Source organism: Setaria viridis, chromosome 9 (genome assembly GCF_005286985.2).
Source record: "Setaria viridis chromosome 9, Setaria_viridis_v4.0, whole genome shotgun sequence".
NCBI lineage: Eukaryota > Viridiplantae > Streptophyta > Magnoliopsida > Poales > Poaceae > Setaria > Setaria viridis.
The window spans coordinates 12513609-12536470 of record NC_048271.2 but is presented as its reverse complement, the minus strand read 5'-3'; the positions used below and the strand labels follow the sequence as shown (position 1 = coordinate 12536470).

General features: G+C 48.3%; 3 protein-coding genes across 3 annotated transcripts; 1 reads left to right on the top strand and 2 right to left on the bottom strand.

The window, feature by feature from the left end:
* Positions 1-1217: 1217 nt before the first annotated feature.
* LOC117839585 (protein DETOXIFICATION 40) lies at positions 1218-7290 on the bottom strand. The gene is made up of 7 exons (XM_034719959.2): positions 6850-7290; positions 4308-4939; positions 4142-4198; positions 3805-4043; positions 2355-2473; positions 2191-2277; positions 1218-1545 (listed from the first exon to the last, which is right to left on the bottom strand). The coding sequence occupies exons 1-7, from the start codon at positions 7129-7131 to the stop codon at positions 1462-1464; spliced, it is 1500 nt and encodes a 499-aa protein (XP_034575850.1). The 5' UTR covers positions 7132-7290; the 3' UTR covers positions 1218-1461.
* Positions 7291-14399: 7109 nt separating this feature from the next.
* Positions 14400-18884, top strand: LOC117835282 (disease resistance protein RGA2). Its single transcript, XM_034714645.2, has one exon. The coding sequence runs from the start codon at positions 14463-14465 to the stop codon at positions 18534-18536; it is 4074 nt and encodes a 1357-aa protein (XP_034570536.2). The 5' UTR covers positions 14400-14462; the 3' UTR covers positions 18537-18884.
* A 2906-nt stretch (positions 18885-21790) lies between these two features.
* Positions 21791-22862, bottom strand: LOC117836571 (uncharacterized). The gene is made up of 2 exons (XM_034716027.2): positions 22566-22862; positions 21791-22192 (listed from the first exon to the last, which is right to left on the bottom strand). The coding sequence occupies exon 2, from the start codon at positions 22182-22184 to the stop codon at positions 21942-21944; it is 243 nt and encodes an 80-aa protein (XP_034571918.1). The 5' UTR covers positions 22185-22192; positions 22566-22862; the 3' UTR covers positions 21791-21941.

The following is a 22862-nucleotide window of genomic DNA, read 5'->3' as shown; positions in this document are numbered from 1 at the left end:
TCCATGATCCGTGTGTCGGGCGAAGGAGGCGGGGCCAGGGGGAGGCGGGTGTTGGAGGCAGGGCCAATGGAGGCGGGGCCCGGACGGCGGCGGCGGGGCCTGGCAGAGGCGGCGGCTGTGCCCGGCGGAGGCGGCGGGGCCCACCGTTGGTGGCGTGGTCGGCGGGGCTGGCGGAGGCCGTGGGGGCAGCCGGAGGAGGCGCGACCGGCGGAGGTAGCAGGGGCGCCCGGAGGAGGCAGGTGGCGGAGAGGGCGAGACGGCGCCGGTCGGATCCCGGGCTGGCGGCTGCCCGTGAGGTGGTGGCGGCAGGCCGGGCGGAGGCGGCGTGGCACGCCGGCGGAGGGGGCGGGGGCGGGCGGCGGAGGCAGCGGGGCAGGCGGAAGAGGCAGGTGGCGGGGAGGAGAGAGAGAGGAGAGGAGAGGAAAGAGGGGGGCACCAGGGGAAAAAATAGGATTGGGACCACTTTTAGCACCCATTAGCACCTTTTAGCACCCCTTGGGTGTGCTAAAGAAAATGGGGTGCTAAACTTTAGCACACCCCTTTTAGCACTCCTGTTTGGGAGCCCAAGTGCTAAAATGTCCTAAAAAGTGGGGTGCTAAAGTTTAGTACCCCTTTCCAAACACCCCCTAAGCCTAATTAGTCCATAATTTGACAACGTGGTGCTACAGTAGCCATCTGCTAATAATGGATTAATTAGGCTTAATAGATTCATCTCGCGAATTAGCACAGAGGTTCTGCAATTAGTTTTATAATTAGCTCATGTTTAGTCCTAATTAGCATCCGAACATCTGATATGACATTGGTAAAGTTTAGCACTTAAGTATCCAAACACCCCTCAGTGCGAGAGCCGGTCGGGTGCGTTATTGTGCACTCTACGTGAAACTTATTATACATACAACTATTTTATTTATGTTATGTACACCATCTTGCTTCTCTACATTTTTTGAGCGGACACTTGTAATGTTCATCCATATGCACACACACACATCTCACCATTTCTTTTACCTACTGCACCGTTCCGATACTGCCATCACCTAACTCGACAAATGCACCAAGATATTGTTTCTTAGCCTATCCGTTGCACCATACCCAATCGAAAAATGCTGACTCGCATCGGAAAAATGTTCAGGAGTTAGAACACCCCAAACTACAAAGCTTCCGTCTAGCTATAGCACTCTTCCAACTACCTAGTTTGCTTCAGGGTCCATCCGATCATATACGATTTTGAAATTTTAAATTGTCGACTCCAGTGTAGGCCTCGAATTCTCTGACTCAACCATACAAGATACCTCGGTTCCTTTCTGCCTCACTAAATTAGTGACATGTGAGTACACTGCTTCTCAATGTATGCCATTTCTCAGCGCTTGATATCACTGATACTGTAAAAAAAAATCTAAACACTCCGGGGAAAGATTTGCAGGGTCCATCGTGCATGATTGATGATGGATAGTGAAGTTTCAGTTAATTGCCATTGCTGACCCCCGCAAGAAGGGGCTCCGTCTTCTTATCCTCCCATTTGTTCAACCTCTTCTGTGCTTCTTCTACCTAAAAGATTATCCAAGCAGAAAACACAGTACCAACAATAAAGTTAACTGTACATGTTGACGGAGGTAATATGTAACATGTATGCATAGATTGATAACTCATCTACAGTACTGCAAAGGAGTAAATTAAGGTTCTTCAATCACAAATTCACGACAAATTCACAATGTACCCAATCTGGTAAATTGCACCATCCAATGTTTTATGTCGGAACCATAAGTGATTGGATGATAGAAAAGAATCTTGTAGCCACACTTTCCTATATTGAAGGTACTAAAAGTTTGTGTTGTAAACCTAATGGGTTGCAAGTGGTGAGTTTTTACGATAACTCTTTTTTTTATACCTAATGGTCCTTCTAGGTCATCCAAACCTTTTAATCCAACATATAGATTGGCTAAAATAGCGTACCCACCACATAATTTTCCATAAAAGGGCCTGTAAGAGTCCTTGTACCTACTACATATGGGAGTAAAGGGTACTGCCAAATTTCTCCAACTAACAAATTTATGCTTACGCCACCCAAAAAGTTAATTAGTTCAGATCTTGGGACCGAAGGTAGCTTAAATTTGTAATTGTGGATAATGGACACCTGATACAAAATGGAAATGAAAATTTTATCTTTCTTCTGTAAATTTCAGTAATGGCTACCTCTTTGCTCCAATCAGTTCTCAAGGTGACCCACAACAAAATGGCCGTCTGCATGACAGTTCCTCCAATCATACCACCCCAAATACCCTGTCAGGACACAAGTGACGTCTTTAGAGTTGATAATATGGTACAAAGTAAAAACGTTATGTGTGTGGTTACATTACCTTTACACCAAGCTTGAAGACAAACCCGAGAAGGGCGCCAAGGGGAACACCAACTACGTAGTAACAGCCGATGTTCACGTAGGCTACGAATTGTTGCCATCCACACCCAACAGCGACACCTATGTTAATTATTCACTTGTTAGAAATGTTCAAATCGCCATCCATTATCGATCAACATATCATCAATATGTCTGTGGTTACCAAGATGTTGTTGGTTTCTGCTCCACATTCGGCACTCAAAGTTAAATTAAGAATGAAAGAGATGGTAATCACTTGTCCACCACATGTTTATTAGACAATGGGTAAAGAAGGGTTTTTATGCTATACTTATTACTACTCCCTCCATTCCAAATTAGAAGTCATTCCAACTTTCTTAGAGAGTCAAATTATTTTATATTTGACCAAAATTATAGAGAGGATCATAAAAGTTTATAGCACCGAATAGATATATTATGAAAATATATTTAATGAAGAAACTAATGGTACTTTTATTTGATATCATGAATGTTAGTATTTATTGTATAAATTTAATCAAACTTGAGATGCTTTGAGCCTCAAAAAAAGTTGAAATGACTTATAATTTGAAACGAAGGGAGTACTAAATATCGACTACACAATAACTAAATGAGGTGGATACACCGAGAGGGGTCTACACATAAGACTCCGCATAGAGCCCCCCTCCTTACCCGCTCCCAGCCTCCCGCGGGAAAAAAAACCCATCCCGTCATCTTCCTCCTCGCGCCGCTCCTTCTCCGCCCGTGACTCCACAACGACGAATCCTACCCGCCCCACCCTGCCACCAGCTTCCCCATTGCCGGTGTCGAAGGCGACGCCAGCGAGAAATGCTCTCCCCTCCCCTCCCTCTCCCCCACCACCTCCACTTCTCCCTCCCGTTCCTCCCACGCTCTACTCTTTTAGGATGAGCTCCCCCGCCTCTTCCGGCTCCGGCGCTGCCGCCGCTCGGACGACCGCTCCCACCCTAATCCGACCAAAGCAATGAGCCCCCACCGCCGGCACTGCCCAACCACCATCCTCCACCACCGTGGCGGGGCGGCGATGGCGCCGTCCTGCCGTCCCGCCCACACATCGGCACCACCGCCGGTCCGGCAACCTCCCCCGACCATCCCTTTAGACCCAACAGGAACAGACCACCTCCCCCTCCCCAACCCCAATCCCCAACCCCCGAAACCCTAACCCCTACCCCCAAGCCCGGCCCTAACACGAAGGTCACCGGAGTTCGAGCTCCGATTCGATTTGTTACTTCTTCAATTTGATTGTTACCTTCTTCGTTTTTTCCCTATTTTGGTCTTTGTTTCTTTCCGACATATTCTTCCCTTCGAAAATAGGAGGGCTCTCGATTTAATCTAAATCGAGAGGCCTCTTTGTTTAGATTATGCGATAACTAAATTAAAATTTCATAACATTGCAAAAAAAGTATCTAAAATCTAACCTGACAGAACAGGCTGGATTCCATTGAGGATGATCGTGATGGCAAGCAGCGGGCAGAGGTCTGCCACGGCGTTTGAGACCACCTCACCCTCCGTGAACAAGTAGCTGACGTAGTTGCGCAGGCAGAGGATCACAATGCTAAGGATGATGGTGATTAGTGTAGAGACCGCAGTCACGACCCACACTGAAAAATATGCAGATTTTGGGTTGCCGGCACCAAGCTCATTGCTCACTCTGACACTGGAAAAAGGTTCAGACGTCAGGATCAACGTAAGTTAGAAACTCCCATACTCAACCCATGCATAAATTTTCAGCTGCAGTTTCGTTGAGACGCGAACCTCGCAGCGGCGTTGAATCCTACTGAAATCATAAACACCCACCCTGAAATAGTCATGCTGCAGATGACAAGAAGAAGTCAACACAAAAGTTGCTGACTTAATTTCTAGCTGGAGCTGTAAATCACAGGGGATATGGTAGAATGATGGGAAGAATAGTATTTCTCACCATACGGAGAGCGCATCCAAGGCGAGCTCAGGGTTCGGGAGCAACCCAGCAATGAGCACCAAGACCTGGAAGTACCAGGTCTCGAGGCAGAGCATCAATGCAGACGCGGCCGAGAGCTTGAGGAAGTCCCACAGGCCCGAGAACGCCTGGAAGCTGAACCCAGTCCAGGTGTGCCGGCACTTGGGGCTCATCACGATGTACGCGAACTGCGCGGCGACGATGACCCACCAGCTCATGCTGAGCGCCAGGGAGGCTCCCAGCAGCCCCAGGCCGGCCTTGTAGACGACGACCCAGCTCAGCAGCACGTGCAGCAGGAGCGTGCCGGTGGAGATGTAGGCGCTCGGGAGCACGATGCTCTGCGCCTGCATGAACTTCTGGATGGGGAAGTTGATGGCGTAGGCGAAGATCTGCGGGATCAGGCCGTAGACGAAGATGGACGCGGCGCGGGCGATCTCCGGTGACTGTCCCAGGAGCACCAGGATCGGCTCGGAGAAGGCGTAGATGATGGCTAGGGGGATTCCCGTGCCGCACAGGAGCACGGCGGAGCGTTGCAGGTAGATGCCCAGCATCTCGTACTTCTGGGCGCCGTAGGCCTGGCCGCAGAGTGTTTCCACCGCACTGCCCATGCCCAGCTGCAAATTGCAAATGATGCAGGGATGACATGAACACTGAAATCTATGATTGTTCGTTCCATCAGGTGGTTAGAAAAGAAACATTCGGCTATTGATTTTGGGTGGCCCCTGACCCTGAATCACAAGGGATGAATTTAAACAGACTTGGGCCGACTCCATAATATTGTCAGTATTATAAGGCCCAAAAGCCAACTAAGCAAGCAAGCCGACAGAGATGCAGGCCCATGGGCACACCCCACACCAAGCAGCAACATGATTGTTTCTAGAGCTACAAATAAATCATCAACAGACAGTAGGCTTATTTTAAACAAGGTCCATTTGCAGACAGACTAATTATTTGATTGTGCGATGCGGATTTCGATGCAGGGTTTTTTTTTTAAGAAAAAACGAGGACCATTTGGAATAAATATCTGAACAAAAAGTCAATTAAAAATTCAGAGAGGCATATAAATTCCGGTAATTATAGAATCATAGAATATAGAAATTATTTTGTAAAAAATACATGGCCGCGCCCGCGTGAGCACATATATATAATGTGCAGGTGTAATCATTTCTGCATCATCCTTTTTGTTCCGCTTGGAGAGAGAGTCAAGGGAAACCTCCAGATCCTAACGTTTGGTGCGCTACGAGGGGCCGGCCACCGAGAGCCACTGGAAACATCGACGGCAACGTCCACGACGGTGACCGCCCCCGTGTTTTATCCCGCGGCCTGCATATATATCGTCGTCCTCCTCCTTCTCCTCCTCCTCCTCGTCGTCGTTACACGAGCGGCGCCGCCGGGTCTGACTCGGCAGCACGTTCGCTTTGCCTCGCCTCAACAATTCGTGATCTCAAAATCTGCCTCGTTCAGCAGGCAAACAAAATTCGAGAGAGACCCTCTAGGAGTTAACGAATTTCGGGAGGACGTTACGATGGAGCTAGAACAAAAGAAGCCACGGCCGTGAGCCTGAGCCCATGACACACTGCCGGCGGACCGGCCCATGCTTGTAAGCATTGTACTGTACCGTAGCAGTAGCAGTCCAGCAGAGCGACAGGCCTCGTCAGCAATATTATACTGCTGGTCAGCCCTCAGCTGGATTGTTACGTGGCTGCCCCAGCAACCGCACACGCCTCGTCTCGTCGGCCGCGGCACCACCCGCTCGCTAACCGGCCGGCGGCCGGCCGGTTAGCGAGCGGGTGGTGCCGCTCTGCTGCTCGCTCGCCGGAGGTTGGGATAAGGAATCAGAGTTCTCTCAGCGGCCACGCACACGACTAGTTCTCGTAGCACTCCACAAGTCCACATACAGTCATATACTAGACTAAGACGAGAGCGAGAGGAACTCGTGCTCCGATAATAATACTCCTCCTTCAATTATTTTGGAGAGCCATCATCAGGGGTGTGCATGTTGGTCAAAAGTCGGAACCTAGCGCTGTCCTTATCTGGCGGCGTTCTGGAGCTCTGGGTTTTTCCTGGACGAGAGCTAAAGCTAAACTTTAGCAGGAGCTCATCGGATTTTAGCAGGGGTACATCGGATGTTCGAATGCTAATTAGAAAAACTAAACATAAGCTAATCATAAAACTAATTGCACAGATGAAGCGAATCTATTAAGACTAATTAATCTATTATTAGCAAATAGTTACCGGACTAATTAGGCTAGATTCGTCGCGAATTAGGCTGTGCAATTAGTTTTGTAATTAGACTAGGTTTAATACTCCCGTATCAAACATTCGATGTGACAGATGGTTAGCAGGGGTATCAAACATCCCTAACTCTTGTTAATGTGACAGACGACGTGCAAGCGGTTCGATCAGGAAAAAGAAATGTCCTGTTGTTTTCCTGGCCAATCCGGAAAAACAAAATGGCTATCCATGGTAAAGTCTAATCAGAACGCGAGATGGGAATCTGGAGAAGGGCGAGAGAGGGGCGCACCATGAGGCCGTAGGCGAACATCTGGATGCCCGTGTTCCCCAGCGAGGCGGCGGCGAGCTCGAGGTTGCCGAGGTGGCCGGAGAAGATCTGCGTGGACATGGACATGAGGTAGTTGATCATGTACATGACCACCGCCGGCGCCGCGAGCCGCGCCAGCAGCCGCAGCTCGATGCCGCCCGCCGCCCACGCGCGACGCGTCCACGGCGACGACGCGTCCGTCAGGATGCTCTCCAGCCGGCCCCCCGACCCACCGCCGTGCTCGTCCCCGCCTCCGCCGGCCATGGACGATGGCGGAGCCGCGGCTATGCCGCCGCCGCCGCTGCTGCTGCTATAGGCGGCGGCAGCTATAGACACGGAGCGCCTCGGCGAGCCGTTCTTGGGCGGCAGGGGTGTCTCGGATAGGCGAAGGCAACCGTGGGGTTATCGCTGCGGCCTTTGCTTTGCTGGGGCCAGGCGGGCGGCGAATTTATCGTCCGGGGCTGCCGCGCACTGTCGTGGAATGTTTGTATTTTTGTGTGGATTATTATTGCGAGTTTTCCCATGAAACTTCCTTGTTTGAAGCTGAATAAAAATAGAAACTACCAGTAGGTGCTCTGCTCACTGTGCGGGTTCGGCCAGTCGCTGGCTTCTCCGGGTAGTTGCGGAGGTGCATTAAAAATTCTAGCGGTGGTATGGACATGGCGACACGCTACAGGAGAAAAACGCGACACGATGCATGGTTGTTATTTGCTTCTAGGACTAGGAGGCATTTCTGCATTTCGGGCAAGTCTTTGGTAAACAATCATATGCGTAGTACTATTTTTGTAGAACAATGTTGATGTCATTAAATTCGTACTTAAAAGATACTGGTCTTATACTTTTGTCAGTAGGAGTGAATAATTGTTATGGGCCGTGCGCCATGACTTGGAGGCGCTTCGACCTCTTCCCACGCTCTTCACATGAGCTCTATCTCTCCCTCCTCGTGAGATAAACTGCCAAATCTAGTGGCAGCTGATGAGGCTCGAAATCCTGGCTTCACCGGTAAAGTTTTTCTAGACATGAGCAGTTGAGAAATTCTTGCATGTGGTGGACTCTTAATCGCCACAAAGACACGCCCGCACTGACCTCAAGCCGACAGAGACATGCGTACTGACAGCGGCGGACGATCTCCGGTTGAAAACTGCTCCCCTGACGGGGCCTGCACGTAAAAGATACCTGGCGGAGCGCAGATGCAAATTCCACTCCGGTTTCTAGATTCTAGAAAGAGTACCGCCACATCATACGCATAGTACTGTTTTGTAGAGCAATGTTGTTGTTGTGTCGTCCAATGTCAAAAGCAACAAATAGTTGGCGTTTCGCAATCTGTACAGAAAAGGCTGAAGAGATGTACAGAAAAAAGGGCGGGCCCGTCGTAGATTCGAATTTGAAAAAAAAAGGTAAAGAGTATACTTTTGTATCACGTAAATGAAATACTAATAGAATAATTATTCTGTCAAAAGCTTTGTTCTAAGAATATCCGTGCTGTTTTTTTTTAAAAAAAAATAGCTACTCTGTTGTTGTGACGATTTTGTTTCTCTCACAAAGCGGGCGATTTCTGGGCTGAAATGGAGCGCGCTCGAATACCGGAACCCATTCCGGACTAAGTGGGTTGGTCACCATTCTACTGTGTATAAACGGGCCGAATTGCCAAACAGCAAGTGTATGGCCAAGCCTAAGAAATGGTATAGTCATGCCAAGAAAGTTTAGGCCATTTGTACTCGCAAAATAAAAAAGTTTAGGCTATTTGGGCCCCAAGGCCCAAGCCTCCGCCAAATCTGTGAGTGCTCGTCTGAACTGCCTGCCCTGCGCCTAACTACTCTCGTCATCTCGTGCAGCGGTGCAGCCGAACAACCTGGCCTTGCTGAAATGGGCCCAGGCGCGTACGAACTCAAACACGGGCACACGGCCGCATGGGCAGCCCAACTATTTGCAAGACTAAACTTTTTCTTTTTTGATAGTCCTATTTGAGTTGTGTGTCTTGTGTTTGACACAGTTCGACCTCTATAAAAATAATTGGTACAATGTATATGATGATATCGATACCGAGGTGCATGTATATGATAACGAGGAGTACATAATGACATGTTTATTAGATGATAATCAGAGTTCATTCTCCTTGATCATTGTGCTAAGATGAAATAGGTCTATCAAAAGGGAACAGTGGGAGTAATCTAATAAGTTGTAAAACATGCAAACAACCATACAAATTAATGCATGGTTGGTGTAATTTATTCTTTTTTTACTATTGCGTGCCTCCATCAATTTCTTCTATGTTTTCTCGAGGAAAAAAATATGTGATGGTTGACACGAGCAAGACGGGACATGTGGCATCTGTCAATGTGGGCTGCACAAAGTTACATTTTGCAATAGGTGGGACATCGTGGCATCTATGAAGGTGGGGAAAAAATATTTTATGAATAGAAAAAGAAATTAAGAACATGTGCGAATGTATTTCTATGCAAATACACGCATGATAGGCTTAAGGATGAGGATCGAGAGGTAGACGGAAATTTAAAAAAAAAAGTATGATAAAAGGTGTGATTTTAATCACGTGCCATAGGATTTCACGATGAACTAGCACAATCACGCATGCTTGCATGATCGTGCGTCCGCAAGATATATAGATCATCCACTAAAAATCCAAAATTCCAAATCCAACCAATTAACCGATCAAACGGCCACCACCTTGCGGTTGGCGTTCCTGGCCGGCTCCACCACCTCGTTGCGCGACGACCCGCAGGCCGACCCCATGCACCCTAGCAAGCCGCCGCTCTTCTTCCCCTGGCCGCCGCCGGCGGCGGCCTTGGCCGCGCCGTCCTCCGCGAAGCTGACGCGCTTCTTGCTCCCTGTCGTCGTCACCCCTGCCGCCCCGGCGCCGCTGCTGCCAGTGGACGCGCTCCGCCGCCGCACCGGGGACGCCGCCTGGCTGCTGCCCGCCGTGCCCGCCGCGGAGGGCGACCGCACGGCGGGGAACTGGTGCGCCCGGAGCTGGCCGTCCAAGAACACCATGCTGGCGGGCGACGCCGAGCTGTAGCTCACCACGGCGCTGAACTCGAAGCTCGTGTCCGAGCAGGCCTCCGCCACCGCCGGCGCCGGGATCGGCGCGCTCTTCCGGCCCTGGCCATGGCTGCTCGAGCGCCGCGGCGCCAGGAGCTTGTCGTTGTCGACGACATGGCCGGCTTCCACGGCCATCATCAGGTCCTGCAGCGCCCGCGGCTTGCTCATGGCCGCCGCCGCAGCTTCTTTGAAACTACCGCTGCACACCTTTGGTCTTCTCTGCTACCTCTAGTGGCAAGTGCAGCTTGCTGCTGGCGCAACTGATGCTCGTGCCGAGCTGCCGCGAGCTGACGAGTGATTTAAATACGCCGTGGCGTCCATGTGAATCCAAAGATGTGCGAGGAACAAGCGGCAAGCGTGGTGATAACATCAACGAAGGTCAGGTGGCCGGGGGGCTCGGTATATCCGAAAGCGATGCGCTTGTCGAGTTCGTCGATCGGCTGCCGAGCGGGGTCACCTCGTCACGGCAGGGACGGCGAGGATCGATCTCCCAGCTCGTCGTTTTCCATATCCACAAGCGCTAGACGATGCGCGGCGCCGGGGGTTCCGGGTTGTCGCTGGGAGAAGTGGCGGTGGCGCGGCCGGCCTATGCGGACGTCTATTGACATCGAGGATTTTGGACCCAATCACGCACATACGCCTGCTGTTTAGTGTATACTATTGTTTTGCGCGTAAGCTGACTGGGTTAGGATCGAAGCTTATTAATGTCAACAAAGCCAACAGTATTTTTTGTGCTCAGGATGGATGCTCTCAACTTAAGCTACCTCTGATTCCAAAAAACAAAGGAAAATATTCTTAAGCAGCACCTGTTCTTTGATACGCGCTTCTTCGATTTCAAAGTGTAGCCTTAAGATTCTCGCTAGTCAATAATTTTTAACTTTGCTAATCTACCTAAGTTGATTAGGTCTATTGTGGTGAAACTTATCCACCCGTATTCGAGTCTCCGACAATAAGCGCATGTGGTCGTCCCAGTAAAAATCTGCTAGCCCGTTTTCTTTAGACATTTATAGCGATGTGCATGCGTGTGTCTATATGGGTGAGCTTGCATACCTATACGTTAGTGTAACACCCCATTTTAAAGTAATGCGCCCGCATACGCATAGTATCTCTCTTACACTTATATTCTTGATTCGTGTAAAAGGATTAACCCGGAGATGCTACGTTTGGAATGACAAGGATTATAAGCTAGTCCCCACCCTCCCCCTAAACTTTTAATGTAGTACTAAATCCACCAACTACAACTATAATGGGCCACTTGAGCCAACAACTTCAGCTATTATGGTATATTGAGCTAGGTAGTACATGTGTTTGGAAAAAAAATTACACTTGACCATCAATATAAAAAGAGTTATGCGGTTGACAGTGTAAGATATATTCTACTGAATTCATCATGAAGAATTTTTTTCAAAATATCTATTTCTTATCTTTACGAAATCTATGTTTAATAGAAATCACTGTTCAAAGTATTATCTCATATATTTATCAATCTCCTGAACAACCGAATGTAGTATGAATACACAACAGGTCATGGGCAATGTAGTATGAGTAAGCAACAGTGTGGCATTGAAGCCCTAAAATATTAGTCTCCATAGCCCAAAACTGTTATCGAGCGCCATCAGTAATAATGAATAAAAATAACTTTATTAGATCCTGACCTAAGCAAAATAGGCCTAGCCCGGCCTGCCCGATAACTCTATTGGACCTGTGAATTTGGGCCCAAGTTAGACTGGGCCGTGCACTATTTTCAGTGCGCGCTAGGATCGGGCTGTTAAACCTGAGCATTGGGGTGGGCTAACGGGCCTTTCGTTAGCCCTGTCCGAAAAGCTCAGGTCTAGATTCTCATCCACCGTCTCGCGAGTTCCACATCCAGAAATTGGTTTTAACGAAATGACCTTTGGAATTTAAATTCGATTACTACTTTGAAAATTCAGCAGAGCTTGGAAACATCAATTAAAACTAGGCGGATCGGCGCCTTCGCGCCCGTTCCGAATTATTGTCCTGGAAAACAAATCAGTTAAAACGGTGTTAGCTTCTGTTTACGAGGCAGAATGACAGGGACATAACATCTCTATTAAATTTGTTACAGTAACTTGAGATTTTTCCCGCTCGACGAATGAGAAAAACATAATTTTTTACTCATAGGACCCACCACTCAATAGAACCGTAGGGAACACAACAGGTCCTATAATAAAACTGTAGGGAACACAACATAGAGATAAATATTTCTAGAAGGTATTTACAATATAAGACCTAACTGTCAATCTTTATTAAGTGCGTTACAGTAACTTGAGACCTTCCATACTTGCTGAATGGGAATGTATTAATTTTTTTAATCATGGAACCCACTCAATGAATCGTGAGTTCCACCCAAATAGTACGTGGCGAGACCCACCTGAACAGTATAGTTAGGAGCTTTAATATATTGGTGTATACCAACGAAATTGTAAATGAATTTTATAAAAATCAAACGAACCATTTGAAAGACTAACAAAACTTTTGGAAACAATGGGTCGTCACCTGCTGGAGCGGGCACCATTCTCCAGCACTACGAAGCACATTGCCATAGGCGTTCAGCCTTCTCCTAATGGTGACCCCTCGGCTCCTGCGACCCTTCCTTCCCTCCCTGATGATTGCCCCCCTGCTTCTTTCAAAAGACCACACCAAAGCGACCCGCGTAGCCGACTTTTTTGTTTTTTCACAAATAGACCTCTGGCGGAACCAATTCCAAAAATGGACCCTTAGCTTGGCGCCATCCACGCTGGCGCCAAGCTATAACGTCTCGGCGCCAGCCATCCTGACGCCAAGGTCTATATATAGCTGCTGACGCGGATGCCGACGTGGTGGGGGCTTGGCGTCATCCATGATGGCGCCAAGCCTTGGCGCCATGGATCTTGGCGCCAAGCTTGGCGCCGTAGATCTTGGCGCTGAGCTATCTACCCCGTACTTCTACGCGTTTCGAACTAAACAAGTATAATTATTCCGAGGAGTATGCAACAAACTAAGCTATGGTTCAACTGGTTAGGAGGTGGACTTCTTATCCTAAAGAACTGAGTTCGAATTGCACTATTGAACCATTTTTTCTACATTTTATTTTTTGCTCTGTTCTACAGGTAAACATGCACCAGTTCAACACTGGGGTCAAGCTCGGCGCCAGCATCCTTCCATATTTTTTTCGTCAAATAAAGTTGCACCGTTTGTTTACCCGTACAACAAAGGAAAAAATAAAACAGAGAAAAAAATGTAGAAAAAAAGATTCAATAATGGGATTCGAACTCAAGTCTCCAGGATAAAAAAATGTAGAAAAAAAGATTCAATAATGGGATTCGAATTCAGGTCTCCAGGATAAGAAGCCCACCTCCTAACCAGTTGAACCACAGCTTAGGTTGTTGCATACTCCTCGGAATAATTATACTTGTTCAGTTCGAAACGCGTAGGGGTACGGGGTAGATAGCTCGACGCCAAGATCTACGGCGCCAAGCTTGGCGCCAAGATTCATGGCGTCAAGGCTTGGCGCCATCATGGATGGCGCCAAGCCCCCACCACGTCGGCATCCGCGTCAGCAGCTATGTATAGATCTTGGCGTCAGGATGGCTGGCGCCGAGACGTTGTAGCTTGGCGCCAGCGTGGATGGCGCCAAGCTAAGGGTCCATTTTTGGAATTGGTTCCGCCAGGGGCCTATTTGTGAGAATCTTTCGCAAAAAGGGCTAAAAAACAAAAAAGTCGGCCCGCGTAGAGCGAATAATTTGTAATTCTAGTTGAATGTTTCTTAAACTTTTGAAATGAAAACTTCAACCGGGCGGAGGGGGAGAGGATTCAATTAAGGCCTCATTCGTTTCACCGGGATTGGATTCCAACCAGGATTACTTCTAGGTCCGGTTTGAGTGATTCCACCCGTGTCACTCAATCCGGCCAGGATTCATTCTAGGGGTGAGGAGATATGGTTTCAATCCGAGTTATCTAATGTAGAAGTATTCCAATCCAGGTCGGTTTTCGTTCCAGGTCAGACTAAAACGAACAACACTTTTAATGCAAGTCTGGTTTCAAACTGGGCCACTTCAAACCACCCGGAATGGACCTCATTCCGAGCCAATCCGGTGAAAACGAACGAGGCCTGAAAATGAAAATTATAAGACAGCTGATGAGCTGATTGACCGCGACATGCGTCTTGGGGTACTAGGACCTCCATTTTGATAGGTGGGTTGCTTGCGGGTTAGCCGATTATCAGGTAGCTGCTGGTACATACTTCGTAGCTTAGAATTGTAAGTCATACCTCTTTAACTTTAACCATCAACTTATAAAAAATATGTAGATTGACAATACAAGATTATTGATGTTAGTAGACTGATTACGAAAAATAGCTTTATAAATGCAATTCTTTCAATTCTATACACATGGGTAGGCAAAGTTTTATACAGACCGTGTCAGGGATGTAGTACGACGTACAAAATAGCCATTGTGTTTGAGCTCATTTCAACGGCTGTTTGTACAGTCCGGCTGTCAGATCAGCCCAACACCTTTTCTTTTTTCCCCCCTAATGGATGGAACAGGCCAGCCAATGCTACCAACTTACCATGCTGGATCATGAACTTGGCAGTGTAAAATCATCCTCCAAGGCAGCCCAACAACCCATTTATGTGCACCTCCCAACTTTCAACTTGAAGATGTTGTCCAAACTCTGGCGGCCCTTTCGCCGCGCGTACGTGCACGCACGTCGTCCGGCCACCGGCGACTTTTCTTTCTCTCTGTTTTTTTTTCCAGAACAGCTGCCTTTCCTCCATTTCTTACACAAAACCATTTCTTCCACCGATCTTCCACCACCCGAGCACTCCCGCCAAAGAACACATCACGCAACCACCCCAATGGCGCCGCCGCAGCCCGCCGGGACGATGCTATCGCTGCCGTCCACGGTGGGATGGTCGGCGTCCGGCTTCGTCGCCGCCGTGCTCGCCCGCCTCATCCGCAAGGGCCTCGAGCTGCTGTCCGAGCTCGACGAGGCCGCCGCGGGACACCTGCGCCGCCTCGAGGGCCTCCTCCCGTCCGTGTGGCGCGTGCTGGACGCCGCCGACGCCGGCGCCGTCGACCTCGGCGGGCGAGCCCTGCAGGACCTGCTCGACGCCGCCTACGCCGCGGACGACGCCCTCGACGACGTCGAGCCCGCCGCCCCGGGCGTGGCGAGGGACGGCGCGGGCGCCGAGGAGGCGCGCCTGGCCGCCGCCGCCACGGCCGTGGCGCGGAAGCCGCGCAGCCCGCTCAGGTTCTTGCTCTGCTTCAGCCCGCCGAGAAATGCCGTTGCCGCAGCCGGCGGCAGCGGCGGCCATGGCAAAAGCTCCAAGTCCAAGATCAGCGGCGTCGATCTGCACGGGCTACGACAAGCGCTCGAGACCATGGCGCAAGCGGCGTACAGGTGCGCGTCCATGTACGAGCACGCCGCGCCGCAGAGGAACTACGCCACCGTCGTGTCGGGGCAGACGGAGGAAACCGAACAGGATGACATCTTCGGGAGAGAAGCCGAGGTGGAGCAGATCTTGCAGGATGTGAGGTTCGGCGAGGATCCGCACTACCGCCTAGGCATCGGCGTCCTTCCTGTCGCCGGTCACGCCGGCATCGGCAAGACGGCGCTCGTGCGGTTCATCTTCCACCACGAGGTCGCCAGGGCCGAGTTCGCCGTGCGGATGTGGGTGCACGTCTCTGGCGCGTTCCGGCTAAGGAGGCAGCTCATGGATCAGATGGTCCACGCGGTTGCCGGCCATGATCGTGACGCCGGTGACGCCAGGGAGCTTCTGCACAAGGAGCTGACAGGCAAGAGGTTCCTGCTTGTGCTTGATGGCATCACCGACGTCGTCGAAGACCAGCGGGGGGATCTAATGGAGCTGCTGAAACCGGCGGCTAGGAGGAGCTTGATCATTGTGACAACTCAGTCTGAGACTGTTGCGACAGCAATCGGCACCATGCCGGTGTTAACCCTGGGCCCTCTAGGATCCGATGATTACTGGAAGATGTTCAAGCATTTCGCATTTGGCAGCACAGAGGATACCGAAGAATGCACTCTGTTGGGGGACGACTGGGATGACGTCGAGGAGGATGAGGAGGAGTTGTCACCAATGGAGCAAATTGCTTCAGAATTAGCGAAGAAGATGGCTGGCCTGCCGTTACCAGCACAGGCGATCGGGCGGGCGCTGTACTTCCGGAGGGACGATGAGGATCACTGGAGAAACGTGCTGGAAGACAAGCTGTGGGAGAGCCAAGATGTCTGCGGGATCTCACCGGCATTGTGGCTGAGCTATCGCCATCTCGATCCCCGCCTCAAGCAGTGTTTTGCATATTGTGCAGTCTTCTCAGATGACTATGTGTTCAGAAAGGAAGAATTGGTGAACATGTGGGTGTCACAGGGACTGATATACTCTGATCGTGAGGCCATGAGGCTGGAGGACATCGGCGGTGAGCTCTTTGATGAACTGGTTCATAGGTGCTTCTTTCAGCCAATTGGAAGTAACAGGTATGTCGTCCACAGTTGGATGCAAGAGCTTGCACGAGCAGTTGCAACAAGCCGAATCTTCACCATCACTGAAAGCTCAGGAGATGTCCCACGGGATGTTCGTCACCTGACGATCAGGACAAGTAACCTGTCCAAGCTGAAGAAGGATTTGGAGTTGCAGGTTTCGCCTTCCCCTGATCATCATTTCCTGTACCGAGTTCGCACAATTCTGTTCCACGCAGATTTCAGTGAATCGGATGATTTTCTGGATGTTTTGGCTCACATCTTCTCCATGACCAAGAGCATGAGAGTCCTTGGCCTGTCATGCGCAAACATAACATATTTGCCTCCAGAGATCGGCCGACTCCAACACCTCCGTTATCTCAACTTGTCAGGAAACAAAATAATTGACATTCCAGAGACAGTATGCCAGCTTTACCACCTCCAAGTGCTGGATGTCCGCAGCAATTCTCCTCGTTTGCAACCTCCCAATGGCATTACAAGTTTGATTCACCTGAGGCATTTGTATGCAAGTGAGGTGTTCCTTTCAAGCACAGGTGACATGAAGAGTCTCTCGAATTTGCAGCAGTTGGATGTATTCTGTGTTGGTGGTAGCATGCACATCGACACCTTGCGACAAATGACTCAACTGCGAGGCAAACTTCGCATCAGGGATCTCCGTCAGGTTGATGTTAGTGAGGTCAGCAAGGGCATGCTGAAGGGAATGCAGTACCTGAGTGCACTGCAGTTTTCATGGAGTAGCTGTGATGGCCAAACCAAAGAGATCTCAAAGGATGAAGAGTTGCTTGAGTGCTTGCAACCACATGACAACCTAAGGAGTCTGGAAATTATGGGGTATCGAGGCGTCAGATACCCATCTTGGATGACGAAGACCTCTGGTTCCTTGTCGAATGTGACATCGATGTACTTAATTGACTGCATGAACTGTAAGACCCTGCCTCCTCTGCATGTACTGCCAAGCCTTGAGGTCCTGGAGATCAGAAGGATGCCTTCTATCACCAAAGTGAGTGCTATCCCTCAACGATCAGACCAAGAATCGTTTCTGAAGCTCAAGAGACTCATCTTTGAAGGCGCGCTGCATTGCACAGAATGGTTGACAGGCAACTCAAAATCAAGAAGTATGGCATTTCCATGTCTTTGTGAGCTCGAGATAAGGAGCTGCCCAAAGCTGACAACCTTTCCTGACCTTCCCCTTTCACTCACTATCATGATCATCGAGAATGTTGGTCTCGAGATGCTGCCAAGGATTATTGACAAGCAACCATCAACAGAAGAAGCCTTGGAGGCAACATCAAAACATGGCAGATGGACATCAGGGCTCACCACATTACGAGTTCATCAGTGTCACAGGCTGAGGTCACTAGCAACCAGCCTGCTTCAGCAGCAGCACCTCCTGAAGTCCCTTGAGTTTCTTTCAATCAAGAACTGTGACAATGTCATCTGTGACATCCCTGATGGGTTCAAAGATCTTACTGCGTTGAGGGATATCTCCCTGTATGACTGCCCCAAGATGCTCGTCGACAAGTTCCACACGTCGGTGCGAACAATGGAGATCAGTGAATGCTTCGTTGTGCAGGGTGGATGGGTGGACGAGGATCCGATCCTCTTCTCGGTTTGGAACCTGAGAATAACAGGGTGCTCTCATGTAAGAAGTGATGAGGTCAGCAAAATAGAGCAGTTGGATTGGTTGAGCTCCCTGCTCAATGTGTACAACCTTCACCTGGAGAACACACTGATCCTAAGATTAAGCATGTTTGATCAGCTTCCTTCTCTTGAGATCCTAGAGATCGATGGATGTGACACATTCTTTGCTGATTCATTTGACTTTACATGGCTTGAGAGGCTGCAGGTCCTCAGCATTAGGAACTGTAGGGAAATGTCGAGGCTACCAGAGAACTTATGCACGCTTCCTGTGTTGGAAGAACTGTGCGTGGAGAACTGTCCGGCTATTGAAGCATTGCCAGAGAACGGCCTGCCACCATCTCTAAAAAGACTTTCAATCTGCAACTGTGGTTCGCGGCTGATTGAGAGGTGTCGTGACGATGAACTTGACAGGCCAAAGATTGCAATCATCGGTGTAGTTTACATTGATGGACAATGCATTGGACCAAAATAAGTTGACATGTAATTTTTCTTTCAGATCATACATAGGCTGTCCATTGCTTCACACCTATGATTTGCCGTAAGTCTTTCCATCATACACAGAGAATGATTCCTGCAATCCCCAGGCCAGTGATGAAAATGATACTATATGATCTGCTTTGCTGTACCTGAACATTAGTTCCTGTAGTACCCTTGGATTGCTCTTTGATGTACAAAAGAAAATCTTGATATAGAAATACTGCAGGCTTGCTGGGCCCAAAACAGAGTTTTACAGAGTAAGTCTTGTATATCAATTGCTACTGTTCTCAAAATATCATACATATATTGCCAACAAGCAGTAGGTTGGTATCCATCTGGTTGAGTTGGTATACATAGAAAGTTATAATCCAGGAAAGCTGCCAGACATATTATTAAATAGTAAAGGACATTACTGAATGAAATGGAAATCTTCTCTTGCTTTTCAAATAAATAACTGTCAAAACCACTGATTTGTTTTTTTATTAAAAATACCAACACTACAAAAACATGAGACGGAATTAGTGCAAGTTCAACAACGATGCCAAATCTACCAGCAAGTTCTAAATTTCGAAGTTCCTGGTCACAGAGCTAACACGAACTTTGAATTGTTGATTTCAACACCGTAGGAATTAGATGCGTTCCACATCTTATTACTGACTTAGGTCTCATTCGGTTCTCTCGGAACCGCTCGGAACGAGATCTATTCCGCACAGATTGATTTGACTTGGTTAAAATCCAACCTACCATAAAATAACCGTTCGGTTCGGATCGGAATAGAGCCGACCTTGATTCTATTCCAGCCCGTTTTGATTATTCCAGCCTCTTAGCGACTCAGAATCAATCCCCATGTCTTAATCTCCGGAACAAAATTCTCCAGGATTGAGTGACACAACCGGATCCACTCATTCCCCTCAAGAACGAATCCGTTCATGATTCAATCATGAACAACCTAACAAGGCCTTAACACAGACCTCGGAACTAAGGCATTACTGACCTCATTCTTGCATTCAGAAAAGAAGCCAAAAACACATTAATGGCATTTTTGGAGAGGGAGAGTTGAGATCTAAACCGTAGGCTTTAATTCCAATCATAGGCCCTTGCTGACATCTGAAGCTGGAGCAAGGCAATTGCTGTATCACTGAGATTGGGATTGGTGCTGCTTATATGATTGACGGACGACGCGAACTCTGCACCCAGCACCCTAGGATGGCTGCGCCGCTTTGCAACGACCGGGCTTGAACAGCCGCTCCTCGCCCTGGAGCTTAGTGCCAGTGGTGGACCTAAAATTTTATCTCAGGCTAGCTGAAAAAAAATCTTATGCAATTTAATAAAATCATTTACAACTTGGTAAAACCATATTCTAATTCGGTAAGACACATGCACTAAGTAACATGATAAGTCTTAAATTCAAAGATTAAGCTAGAAATAATAACAAATCACAATATAAATAGTTCAAATGAAATACAAATAGTTCGAAATATAGCATAAAAGAAACCTACAATATTACTTGTTTGCTTGGTTTACCCACCGCTTTTTGAATGACATGAATGTCTTGATTATATCTTCTTCATTCACGTGAAAGAAAATATCCCGCTTAATAAACGTGACTAGACAATTGTCCAAAACACTATCACCTAGCTTATTCCTTAACTTATGCATATGTTACTTGCTCTCATTGTCCAAAAAATAATGTGTGTACGTGCTCGCACTGCACAGTGGGTGAATTGATGAGAACATAAAGCTGAATTTACGATGGATGCCTATAAAACTGCATCCTTCGAGGAAGTAACAGCAGATCACCTGCTTACCGATGCAACGATGGCTACAGCCTAAAAACAAAATTCATACCTCGTTTAGGGGTGTTTGTGTTTGATACCAGGTGCTAAACTTTAGCAGTGTCATATCAGATGTTCGGATGCTAATTAGAAGGACTAAACATGAGCTAGTTATAAAACTAATTGCAGAACCCCTGAGCTAATTCGCGAGACGAATCTATTAAGGCTAATTAATCCATCATTAGCAAATGATTACTGTAGCACTACATTATCAAATCATGGACTAATTAGGCTTAATAGATTCGTCTCGCGAATTAAACTTCATCTGTGCAATTAGTTTTGTACTTAGTCTATGTTTAATGCTCCTAATTAGTATCCAAACATTCGATGTGACAGGTGCTAAACTTTAGCAGGTCAGAGCCAAACAACTCTTAGTCTGAAATGACGAGTACGCTGAATAGCATCGTAACTAGAATTCAATGGCGATCCTTGAAGAGCTTTGTATTGGGAATGAGATGCATCATGAGTTTTAGATTAAGAGCAACAACAGAGGCAAGATTTAATGGTAGACCTCAGCAGGCTTGCTGAGCACCATCACTCAGCAACATCTGTGCGTCTCGGTGCCGGCTTTTTGTCTCGCGGTGTTTACCATTGTCTCCCAGGGTCTCCGGAGCAAGTATTTGCCTTTGTGAAGCAGACGGTTGAGGATGAGCAGTCGGAGGAGGTGCAGGAACTGGGGCCCCCCGGGTATGCCGTGGCCCACCCGGCATACACTATGGGTCCGCCCTGTTAGCCGTCGCCACGGGGACGAGCTCGCCGCCGTTCGCCGCTTTGCTTCTGTCGTGTTGTGTGGGCGGCTATTGGGCTTCAACTAATTTTGGGCCGATTGTTGGTTACTACACGATCAACTCAGGCCAGGCCCAAGGCGTCAATGATATGATGCTCCTTATTTAAACTGGGCCTGCAGGGTAGACCTAATGAATGGTATCCCGATACGACGACTCGACGAGTATACAACCATCCAAATTTGGGATTCACCCCCTATTAAAATTATCCAACATCCGACTTGTACTGCTCTCCCTGGATTCAAAACCAATATCCGAAAAATTACCAAATTTTGAATCTGATATTGAAAAAATTGTATGATTTTTAATTTGATATTATTAGAGGAGAAAATGTTGGGTACCCAAAAATTCACGCCCCGTGTCATGTTCTTTTATTCTCTTCTATGTAGATTCATGGACAAAGGGAAAGCTACTATGGTTGACGGCACATGCACTTTTACCGGAAGCAATGACATAGTTAAACATTCAAATTTAAAAATATTTAAAATTTAAGTACAAATTTGATTTTTCTTTTAGAAATTTGACATGGGGGGCGTGCATGCCCCCCCCCCCCCCCCCCCCCCCCCCCCCCCCGCCACTGACACTGACCGGAATCGATCTCTCATCTCTATGCCTGAGAGAGCATGAAATGTGCAAAAATCATCTTGACTAGTCTAAAACCACGCAAAATCATAAGAAAGCCCGCTGCCTTACAAGCTCATCCAAACTAGCCATCCCAAAAGCAGAAAAGCCCACACGCAAGAGAAAATCTATTGCTCAGTACATGACCGCCGCATCAGCTCACTTGGATGCCCTCTTCTGGTACTGCTCCTTCACCCACTTGATGCCGCTGCTCGTCCCGGACTTGACCTTGCTCGCCCCCACCAGCGCCGCCGCCTTGGCCTTCACGAACCCCTCCGAAGCCGCCGCCTTCACGTTGCCGGCCACCGTCTTCTTGCTATCGTCCGCCTTGCCGTTGCTGCTCCCGCCGTCGCCGGAGCCCCACTGGTCCGCCCATGTTGGCGCGTCATCCTTGGAACCCATGGCAGGACCTGCAGCCAGAACAAGCAGAAATGAAAGACTGTTTAATTTGCATATATATCAGAGCAGATCAGTTAGATTATTCGGGATACCAGCAGAACTGTATTCTTTAGAATTCCTAGACTGTTGTCCCATTCCAATGGAACAGAACAGCAGAACGAAGACTCTCGTCTGCTAATAGATCGACAGAACAGTTCCTCGTAAAATCTTCTTCTTTTATTTTAGAAATGTTCCTACCATTTTCCTATACATCTAACAGAACGGAAGCAGGGAAAAACAGCTTATGGTAGGAACGTAGAGATGCAATTATATATGCAACGTCGAGAAATCTGACAAATTTTTTTCTTCAAAACAAAACAGATATATCTGACGAATTCAAGATACCTTTTCCTTCAGTAGACAATTTGCTTGGCTCTCCTTTTTGCAGCCTCTTGCTCCAAGGATAAGCAAGCAAGGGTGAGAGCTTCCCCTTTTCTTCTGCCTGCTCGTGTCTTGCAGGCTTGTCTTATATACACAGGTTGCAGGAGTAGAAATTTGGCTTTGCTTCACCAGTAGGAGATGGTGAAGATGCCATGCTTTGATTTCCTTTCAGGACAGAATATTTACTCCTCCTCTTTATGCCTTTTCCCCTAGTATGAATAGAACAAATTCATTGGATCCTCTGGACTCGTGAGCTGTCGG

Coding starts and splice junctions, on each gene's coding strand:
- LOC117839585 (XM_034719959.2), bottom strand. CDS start 7,131: ATGGCCGGCGGAGGCGGGGACGAGCACGGCGGTGGGTCGGGGGGCCGG. Junction 4,940..6,849: donor TGTTCGCCTACGGCCTCATG/GTGCGCCCCTCT, acceptor TGCAATTTGCAG/CTGGGCATGGGCAGTGCGGT. Junction 4,199..4,307: donor TTGGATGCGCTCTCCGTATG/GTGAGAAATACT, acceptor TGTCATCTGCAG/CATGACTATTTCAGGGTGGG.
- LOC117836571 (XM_034716027.2), bottom strand. CDS start 22,184: ATGGGTTCCAAGGATGACGCGCCAACATGGGCGGACCAGTGGGGCTCC.
- LOC117835282 (XM_034714645.2), top strand. CDS start 14,463: ATGGAACAGGCCAGCCAATGCTACCAACTTACCATGCTGGATCATGAA.